Source organism: Phytophthora infestans, genomic scaffold (assembly GCF_000142945.1).
Source record: "Phytophthora infestans T30-4 supercont1.141 genomic scaffold, whole genome shotgun sequence".
Classification (NCBI taxonomy): Eukaryota; Oomycota; class Peronosporomycetes; order Peronosporales; family Peronosporaceae; genus Phytophthora; species Phytophthora infestans.
Window position 1 is genome coordinate 79908 of NW_003303618.1, and position 9790 is coordinate 89697.

Sequence of the window (9790 nt, forward strand, 5' to 3'; positions counted from 1 at the left end):
TGAGGCGTTCAAAGTCTGCGTCAAGTTGCGCTTCACGGCGGAGCTCCTGGCGCTGCAGCATTTGCGACTGGAGCACTTGTTTACCCTGTTCGGCCTCGACGCGCTTCCTCAACTCATGGTTCTGCATATCCACGAGAGCGCGTTGACGATCGTACTCCATTTGGTGGTCTATCGCAGCTTCACGTTGACGATCCAAAGCGGTCAGCGTCTCACGCTCAAGCTGCTGCGTGGCCCGCTCCTTGTTCATGTAGGCCGTACGGAGGAACGACTCGAGTTCGCGCAGTTCCTCGCTGGCTTCACAGATGCGCTGCACGTCTCGCTCCTGCTGCTCCTGGGCCTTTTTGCTGGTTTCGAGTGCATGGGCAAGCGCCTCGTTCTGCTGACGCTCTCGAGTGGCGCGTTGCCGCTCACTAATCTTCCGAGCATGCGACTCCTCTAGCATCCGTTCGGCTGACAGTTGAGCCGCGTGGTTCATGCGGCGACGGGATGCCACAGTGGCGTCTGACTGGTTCTGCAGTGTCTGCAACTGGTTTCCCTGTGCGAATTTGTGCAGCGCGTTGTGCTCCGACTCCTGTCGTCGGCGTTCGAGTTGGATCTTGTCGACATTGCGCGCCGTCACGCGCGTGTGTACCGGGTACGGGAACGCCATGATGGCAGGAAATCTGAGAAGACGCGGCGTTTCAAGGCAGAAATGTGTAGTGGATCATGGCGACTTTCGAGAACGACACGTGGGAGTTTCGACAACTTGTGTATTTCCATCACTGCAGAATTTGTACGTTCTGTGGACATTATCAGCGAAACTCACTGGAATGCTTGGATGGCTCACTGACCGAACTGGAAGTGGACTTACTCCGCCGCGAGCTGGTTCGACGAGCTTTCCGTGGACTTCGGATTCCAGGTATGGAGGCACTGTGTTGGTAGTAAATGATGGTGGCTTCCGTGCGGTCTGTGTCTTTCAGGGTCTCTTCGTCCTTGTTGTCGGCGAAGAAGCTCAGCGTGTACCCGATGAGCGTCAGCATACACCCGAGCTGCGCCAGAGCGCGCACTTGATGCACGGCAATATCTTTCTCCAGAACCACACATAATTAGCGGGTAAACTGAGACATCATTTCATAAAGCTTACCGTAGTCCCACAGCTTCGTGTTTACATCGTCGAGCCGCATGGTGGAGCTGCAGTAGTTTTCTCCAAGCTTCAAAGCAATACACTACATGTATAATACAACCCAAGTCAGCTCATGCTTCGAGTATTCAGTAATTTCTCTCGAGTTGGCGTCTACCTGCTTGATCGTGAGATGCGGAGCGTCGGCACCGTTGTATAACACAGGCAGATAGACCAGCACACACATGGAGTAGACGGCCACGCAGGACAGCTCGATGAGGAAGCCACGCTTGGCCGCTTGTAACTCGCCCATCTTGATTCGGGAGACGCTGCGCGGGCCATATCGGTCGGTGATAAACACTCCGGCATCCATCTCGGCGCGCTTCACCAGGAATATCTGGTAGTTCAAGTAGGTCTACCAATGGACACGAAAAAAAAACACACACACACGTTAGCTGCATGGCCGCAAACGAGTAAATACATCCCCATACATTGGTAAACATGGCCACTGTCTCGCAGAGCAGAAATCCGAAGGCCGAGTTATAGTGCAGCGTCGGCGAGGCATTAAAGGACGCGAACACTGGGAGCCCGAAGGCGCCAACGACGCCGAAGATACAGCTCACAAACGACAGCGAGCACAGACCGTGCGAGACCTGGCCGTTCTCCAGACTCTGCTGCAGGAATCGCTGTTTATACTCGTGGTTGAAGCTCCACGTGAGTCCGAGCAGCACGGCCACGACGTTGAGGCCCAAGAAGAGCACGTACGAACCGGGTGGATCTGAATGTCAACGACGATTACGTGAGCTTACTTTATCAACTGACTCTGCTGCTCGACGACGCACCGCGCCCCAAGTCCGAGAGAAACGGCCAGGCCAGCCCGCCCACGTACACGTGGTTGGCTTGTGCGATGGCAAACGCGATGACCACCGTCATTAACGCCGAGAAGGCTGTGGCCAGCGCCGCGACGGCCCGTAAGCGACTCATACGAAGATCCGGTGAATGACCTTTCAAGATCCCATGCGCATGCTTACAAAAACCAAGCCACAAGTTGAAGTGGAAGTGGAACAGATGCCCCACCCGTAACAGTCATTTAATGTGAACGGCATAAAAACTCAACTCCTCCTTAGCACTGCACGTTGCTCGGCCCGCCGTTACACTTGCCAACGTTCGTGGCATTAACAGCGACGTTCTTGAACTCCCAGTTGGACACAACGGCTGGGTTGGCTACAATATCGTACAGGTTCGTGGCCGTGCCGAAGAGACCATCGATCTTGATGTTTGTGATGTTAACCAGACTAGAAGGGATTCCCGAGTACCCGCCCTTGGTCTTGTTGTAATCTGAGTGCATGACAATAGCATTCTTGACGTTGACGAGCCTGTTGTTAGTGTAGGTGACGTTGGTCACCAGTCCCTTCAGCCCAATGATGGTCTTGATTCGGATGCCGTTTGTGCTGTTCACGATCGTGTTATCCTTGACCAGCAGACCAGAGACGGTTGTGTTGACGTTCTGCTCCGGGCCACCCAACGAGCCGATGGAAATGCCGTGCGAGCCGCTGCAGTAGTTGTTGCTGAAGATTGTGTTCGAGCTGGACTGCATAGCGAGGCAGTCGTCCTGGTTGTACACTCGGTTGTTTGAGATGGTCACGTGGTTATTTCTGCTCAGGTCGAAGCCGTCCGTGTTCTTGGCGCTGCCGTTGCCGGCACGGGAGTCGATCGTGAGTTCGGAGATCGTCGTGTAGTTCGAGCTGAGAATGCTGAAGGTGCGGAACGGCATGTTCTGGATAGTGAAGCCCGACAGCTTCGAGTTGGCAACCCTGCTGAGGCGGAAGAACACCGGCCGGGTGATGTTTCTGACCCTGCGGCCAGTTAACCACGATCCCTGACCATCAAGCGTTCCAGGTCCAGTCACAGTGAGATCATTTCCCGTGAGCTTAATTAGCGGGCCTGCCCACAACTACAGTACAGCAAGAAGAGTTAGATGTTTAGTTTGAGTGGCACCTTGATGAGCTGTGCGTTCTTACCTCGGTTCCGAAAGTCGATGTTCCTTGGAACTTGATGTTGGCGCCGTCCGTGACATTAGTCAGGTCAAGCATCACACCAGCGGGCACTGAGAGCGAGTCAATGATGATAGTGCTGCATTGAGAGACGTCGGTACCATTGATGTAGGTGCCGGTCAGCGTGCACGTATCGTCCTGGTCCACCTGATACGGGGAGTCTTGACCAACCTGACTTGCAGGAGATACCTGCCCCACCTCGTAGTCCTGGTTTCCCTGGAACTGTTGGACGACTTCACTTTGGTCCACGTCATCTCCGTTGGCAATGGCCGCCACAAGGGCGAGAATGGCGAGAGTTGACGCGAGCACCTTCATATCGAGTGTGAAGTCGTTTGCAACGGAAATGGGCTCTTGTTCGCCACAAGGTAAATCGAAGAATGACTTGAGCTCGCGTTGGTGTCACGAGCACATCTGTACAAACTAAAACGAGAGCGCCACTTGGTAAGCAAGTAGCAAGTGACTTGCTGGTTTCCACATGGGAATGGCACATCGGACATAATTCGTGGCCTACAGGCTGGCTAAAGGCTCACCTTAGGACGAAAAGCAGGCAACTTTTTGAAGAGTGGACTGTCTAAACCCATCGCTGTGGCCGTCCATCACGAAGGTTGTTCGGTCGTCAAGACGGTTTTGAGGTGGGGTGGGGAGTCCCCACGCGGACGATAATCGTCACGATTGTGAAGGCGCACACAGTCAAAGCTTACCCTTCAATACATGTACGAATTTCACGTGCCCCCGAGTCGGGGGCCCCGACACCAGGGTACATACCACATGTATTATTACTACTGTAGGTACAGTACAGTACGGGACCGGTAAAGGTGTTTACCGCTTCCCGAGCCGTAACGGGGTGTACGTTTGATCTGAAAGCGCTTCGAATTCGAGAAGTTGCGGCTTTTGAAGCGTGTTGGCATGGTAGCGCAGGCTGCGCCAAGTAATAATCAATATCGCAAGTTCAGTTTATTTTAAAGTACATGTAGGACTGTATCACTTCGTTTATTTGAAGTACAGTACATGTACTTCATACTGTTTTGCATAGTGCCTCTTCTTTGCAACGCCCTCCAGTACATTTTTACCCATCCATTGGGTTTGACTACGCCTTACCTTCGCGATTTCACGTTCCATGAGTCAAAGTCCCTGTCGAACAAGGAATTTAGGCAGACGCTTTGAGCTCTTCTTGCTACCAGCAGCTCTTCTTATTCAATCAACTGAAATCTGAAAATATAAGGCTTGCACTCTTAAGTATTATTTGTGCAACGGTATGTGAGAAGCGTGTGCCAAGTCAGTGCTTAGCAGTGAAGGTTGCTCGGTCCGCCGCTGCATTGGCCAACGCTCGTGGCATTCACGGCGATGTTCTCGAACTCCCAGTTGGACACTACATCCGGACTCACCACAACGTCGTAAAGGTTTGTAACGGGGGCCGGGCAGTTGGCATCTCGTGGCACGCAACGGAGACGGTGGCCGGTTGACTGGCAGATGGGCGGACCGAGTGGTAGTTAGGCGAGGTAAGTAGGCTTGAAGATCCGTGCGGAGGCTGGCGTCGGCTGCCGAAGCTCGGATCGACAGGATTTAGTGGAAAGTTTTTGGGTGGACGGAAGGACGGACGGGTTCGGCGCTCTCACTTGGATTCGGCAGCCGAGCTAGCAGATCCTACAACTTTCGACGTTGGAGAGCGTCGACCTGGACGGACGAGTGCGAAGCGGACGGTGTCTGCTGAGACGAGCTACTAGCAGTTCCTGGACGTGGAGTGCGGATTGGACGGACGGAACACGAACTTGCAGAGTCTACCGAAACGTTCTACTGGTAGTGGCTGTAGGCAGAGTGTATTAAGTTGAACGGACGTAATAAATAGGTGTAGCTACCAGTTGGGTACTCACCGGCGCGAGTGACTCGAATTGTCCTCGTCAGCCAGCGGACTTGGACTTGCGGATCGGCACTGTCGACCAAACCCCGGCGAGCAGGGGAACTAATTCAGACTCGTTACATGGTGGTCATACAGGGGCTGAAGTCAAGAACACGAACGACAACTACAAGCACAAGTACGCATACGTGAGCGACGAGACGTACGAGCAGCAGGTGTTACGGGTTACAATTAGGAGCGGTTACAAGGTTACTGGATCCAATGGTAAAAACGCGACGGACGGTGGTGACCGGCGGTATGACCACGCGGTTAGGGCGCACGCCGAGACGCACGGACACGACCCGGACGGCACCGGAAGCTCGGACGACTACAGGAAGGACGACGGACGCCACGACAGAAGCGGGAGATGCACCGCAACAGGCACCTGCCACAGAGGCAGCGAGTGATGGCGACAGGGACGCAGCACTCATGGCCACGCTGAACAGGATGATCACGACGGTGACGCGACTGGAGACACGGGTAGCCGGCATGGAGAGCGCTCAGGCGGCGCCGCGACGAGTGTCCATGCCAGCGAGCGGACCAACCAACACGCTACGGTCCGTCGATACGATGATCGTGCCGCAGCACATTGATTCGCAGCGATCCTCAAGAGCGACGTCAGCAAAAGCAGCGAGATCCAGGACGAAAACGGCGGCAGCACGAGCATCTCGACGGGCACCCGCCCCGGATGGAAGCGATGGGAGTAAAAGCAGCGACGACAGCGGTAGTAACAGTGGTGACGACAGCTACGACAGCAGCAGTGACGATGCCGAGGCAGGCCAGGGTGGACGACGAGGACGGCGGGATAGACGCCGAGGAAGCCGACGCGGAAGGCGGTCGCGCCGTGGACGACACCATCACAAGAACGCGAAGGACTTGGAGTTGATGGTGTACAAGCCGTCGCCAAACATCTCTGTCTCGACGTGGATCGCAAAAGTGGACCTAGCGATTGAAGGGGCGAGGATCTCTGGACGTGGGGACTGGACGGATAGAGAGCTATACTTCATTGTGGGAAACAAGTTACAAGACAACGCGGCGAGCTGGTGGGTTCAAGTGAACCAAGAACTTCAAGACGACGAAAAAACCTGGACGCATCTAAAGGCGGCACTCATGCGGAGGTACGGTGAGCGGCCGGATCAGGCAATGGCCGAATGGAGGGTGTACCAGCGTATGATGTGGCCGGGAGAAACGTTTGCCGACTTCGCGGCCGGGCTGCGGGCAGTCACGGGACAGAACCACGTCAGTGAGCACACCTTGCTGGCGCAATTCTACCGCAACCTGGACAAGACGACGAGGATGCTGGTGAAACACGCGCCGGCGCCGACGACACTGGAGCAAGCTGTGGACAAGGCCACAGCTATTGACGACCCAATCGACAACGTGGCGCGCGGCATGGTGAATATCGGGCAACCGTGGGCGACCGCCCCGAACGCGTTCGCGGTGCCTATGGACGGTACGACGGGACGAGTCGCGATCATCCCGGGCGTCGGTACGGGTGCAGCGCGCATGGCAGACGGAGTAGCGGCGGAGACGGGCACGGAAGGCGCGGAGATCGCGTACTTCACTAACCCTCAGGGCGTCTACAATAAGTTCACCGGTACGTGGGACGTCCCTGAGGGCAGGTTCTGGAATGGACGTTATTGGGAACCAGCAAGGAAGCACTCGACACGAGTAACGCGGGGCGAAGGGCAGGGAGGTAAACGCAGTGGTGATAAGAAGGCGAAGGTGCGAGTGACGCTACCGGTCGAGGAATCCAGCGAAGACTCGGAGGAAGAAGTGCCGGAGCCTCTGCCGCAGCGAAAGAAGCAGAGAGCGGTGATACGTAGGACGGTGCCGGCAGAGACGACGGTGAAGACGGAGCCGGCCAGAAATGACCAGAGATCGTGGGCTGGCCGGGCAGATAGCGCCGAGATGCGGTGCTACGCGTGTGGAGAACACGGTCATTTTGCAAGAGAGTGTCCGGACCCCGACGCGAAGGCCAGGAATGACGCATTTCTAGCGGCACGCGCAGCGCAGAAGACGACGGAGTCGGGAAACGAAGAGCGGGCGTAATGAGGGGATCACTGCGTCCGGATAAAACGACAATTCCCCGGCGGGCAACGCCAAGAGTAGAGCAGTCGACAGAGACGGTAAGTGAGTGGGTAACGGTCCGGCGGCGGAAGAAGACGAAGGGCGGTGGCGAGCAGGAGAACGAAGACGACGACTGGCCGGTAACAGACATTACATGCAGCCAGCACCTAGTGTTAGCGGCAGAATTGCAGAAGGCGGATGAACTGTGTGGGGAGTTCTACTCGCACGGCGATGACGTTCTGCGCGAGCTGCCGATGGTAACAACAGCAGAGAGTGTGCTGGCACAGGACGGGAGTAGAGTGGTTGCGATGCAAGCGGCCCACACTCAATTGGACGAAGAATTGGAAGGACGAGATGAGGGCCGTGTGCGACGATACGTGGCGACTGTGCGGCCGACCAAGGCGGCACTACGCTACGTAAGGCCGGCATCTGTGAGCAACGACGGCAGCAGCAATAACGTTGATGGCCCGCGAGGTGGCGGTGGTGGTGACGGCAACGAAGCGCGCGGCGACGTAGTGGGCGGCGAGGACCCGGAGACTGAGGAAGGCGGAGCACACTCGAAGAACGACGAAGTGGTGCGAAGTGATGAAGGCGGAGAGTGGCCGGAGAACAACGAGGTAGCGCGAAGTGAGGAAGGCGGAGACGCGAAGAGCGACGGGCACGCGGTGGCCAGCAGTAACGACGTGGCCATGGCTACGGAGAACGTGGTTCAAGTGAGGAAGGCGGCGCGGCGTGCGAAGTCCGAAGCCAAGCGAAAGCGAGTGGAGGCGGCTAAACGGAAATCGAACCAGGCGGACGCCAAGGTGGACGTAAACGTGACGCTAGCGGCGTTGGATGCCGAACGGCAGGTACGGCGCGAGCAGCAATGCCTCGAGGTTCGTGCGGTGTTCGAACGAAAGCAACAGCAACAAGAGGGCGTACGACGACAGGACAGGGACGGCCAAAGTGCCAGAGTACGACTGGTGCAGAAGCCTCTAGGGACGATTGGCGTGGAGAACAAGGGCGACGAGACTGACGGCGGGGTGCTAGCGGACGACGAGCTCCCGATAGCGCTGATGGACGTCGAGGGCGAGCAGCTGGCGGTGAAATAGGACAGTGGTGCCCGATACTTTGTGGCTGGCACCGACTGGATGATGCGTGGGGAGCGGGTACGGCGACCGGCTCCAGTGGACGTAGTAGAAGGCATTGGTGGGTTTATGCTGGATGTGATTGGCGTGTGGACATTCCACATGAGGAACGCCTTCGGACAGTCCATTACAGTAGATGCATGCATCATAGATGGCTGCACCGACGAGTTCCTGGTTGGAGTTGACTTCTTTATGCAGCACAAAGCGGTGTTGGATTTCGACAAGCACGAAGTGCGATACGGCGAAAAGAAGGAGCGTGTAGTGATACCATTCCGGACGGATGGAGAAGTCGGGAGCGTGAGGGTCGCTGCAGTGAGACTAGCGGCGCGTACCAGACTCGGGCGCAGTGCAGTGGCAGTCGTGGAAGTTGCGGTGGCAGCTCCCGACGGCGAAGAAGGTCTATTCGTACCTACAGTGGCTTGCGGAGCGGTGATGATGGCGACGACTTTAACACGAAGTCGGAACGGCAAGGTGTTGGTGCCGGTGATCAATGGACAAAGCGGTAGAGTGAAACTGCCTGGCAAGAAAGAGTTGGGCAAGTGGATCCCCGTGGAAAAGGACATGGAGGTGTTGACGATGAGTGGTGCGATTGACCGAGACAAGTTAGACGAGTGGCTGCAGACGCTGGGCGACACCGGCAGGCCGCTCGACAACGAGGATGAAGTGCGCATTGGATAAGAGAACTCGGAGTCTCGAATGTTGATTTTGAAGCTACTGCGCGCCTACCGTAAGGTGTCTGCAGAGCAAGTAGATTGCCCGCCAGTTACGGCACTCGACATCCAGCACCACATTGACACTGGCGAGGAGTCGCCCATGATGATGAAGCGACGGCGGCACGCACAGCTGGAGGACGCGATAATCGAGGAGAACGTGCGGAAGATGCTGAAAGCTGGCGTAATCGAGGAAGGGAATGGAGCTTGGGGCTTCCCGGTGGTGCTTGTACGGAAGAATGATGGAGAAGTGCGCTTCTGTATCGACTATCGGGCGCTTAATAAGATTACCAAAAAGGATGTTTACCCTCTTCCACGTATTGATGAGACTTTAGAGGCGTTGGGCGGAGCACGGTTGTTCACGACGCTGGACTTACGTTCTGGGTACTGGCAAATTGGTATGGCGCCGGAGGATCGCGACAAGACGACCTTCACGACGAAGCAGGGCTTGTACAGGTTCAGGAGAATGCCATTTGGGTTGATGAACGCGCCGTCAACATTTCAACGTATGATGAATGAAGTTTTGCGGGGACTAACGTGGCTAACTGCCTCGTATATCTGGACGACATTGTTGTATTCACTCGTGGTGGTGTCGAGCGACACGTAGTGGAGCTGGCAACGGTACTAGAACGACTCTCGGCGGCGGGACTAACTCTGAAGCTAAAGAAATGTGTGTTCGCTACACGAGAGATGGAGTATCTCGGCCACGAACTCAGCAGTGATGGTGTACGGCCGGTGCAACGGTTAGTGACGGCGGTGGCAGAGTTTCCCCGACCCAGCGACGTGGGGGAAGTGAAGCGGTTTGTGCACTTGGCGGGATACTATCGGAAGTTCAT

General features: G+C 56.2%; 3 protein-coding genes across 3 annotated transcripts; all 3 read right to left on the reverse strand.

Moving 5' to 3' along the window:
• Window positions 1–8: 8 nt before the first annotated feature.
• Window positions 9–649, reverse strand: PITG_19983 (uncharacterized protein; the record flags this gene model as incomplete). The annotated part of the gene is made up of 3 exons (XM_002895664.1): window positions 9–15; window positions 69–107; window positions 156–649. 3 exons carry the CDS (start codon window positions 647–649, stop codon window positions 9–11), a joined length of 540 nt encoding a protein of 179 aa, XP_002895710.1.
• Window positions 650–791: 142 nt separating this feature from the next.
• On the reverse strand, window positions 792–2083 carry PITG_19984 (uncharacterized protein; the record flags this gene model as incomplete). The annotated part of the gene is made up of 5 exons (XM_002895665.1): window positions 792–1063; window positions 1124–1205; window positions 1278–1514; window positions 1591–1877; window positions 1942–2083. The coding sequence occupies 5 exons, from the start codon at window positions 2081–2083 to the stop codon at window positions 792–794; spliced, it is 1020 nt and encodes a 339-aa protein (XP_002895711.1).
• Window positions 2084–2222: 139 nt separating this feature from the next.
• On the reverse strand, window positions 2223–3192 carry PITG_19985 (endopolygalacturonase, putative; the record flags this gene model as incomplete). The annotated part of the gene is made up of 2 exons (XM_002895666.1): window positions 2223–3053; window positions 3175–3192. 2 exons carry the CDS (start codon window positions 3190–3192, stop codon window positions 2223–2225), a joined length of 849 nt encoding a protein of 282 aa, XP_002895712.1.
• Window positions 3193–9790: the final 6598 nt, after the last annotated feature.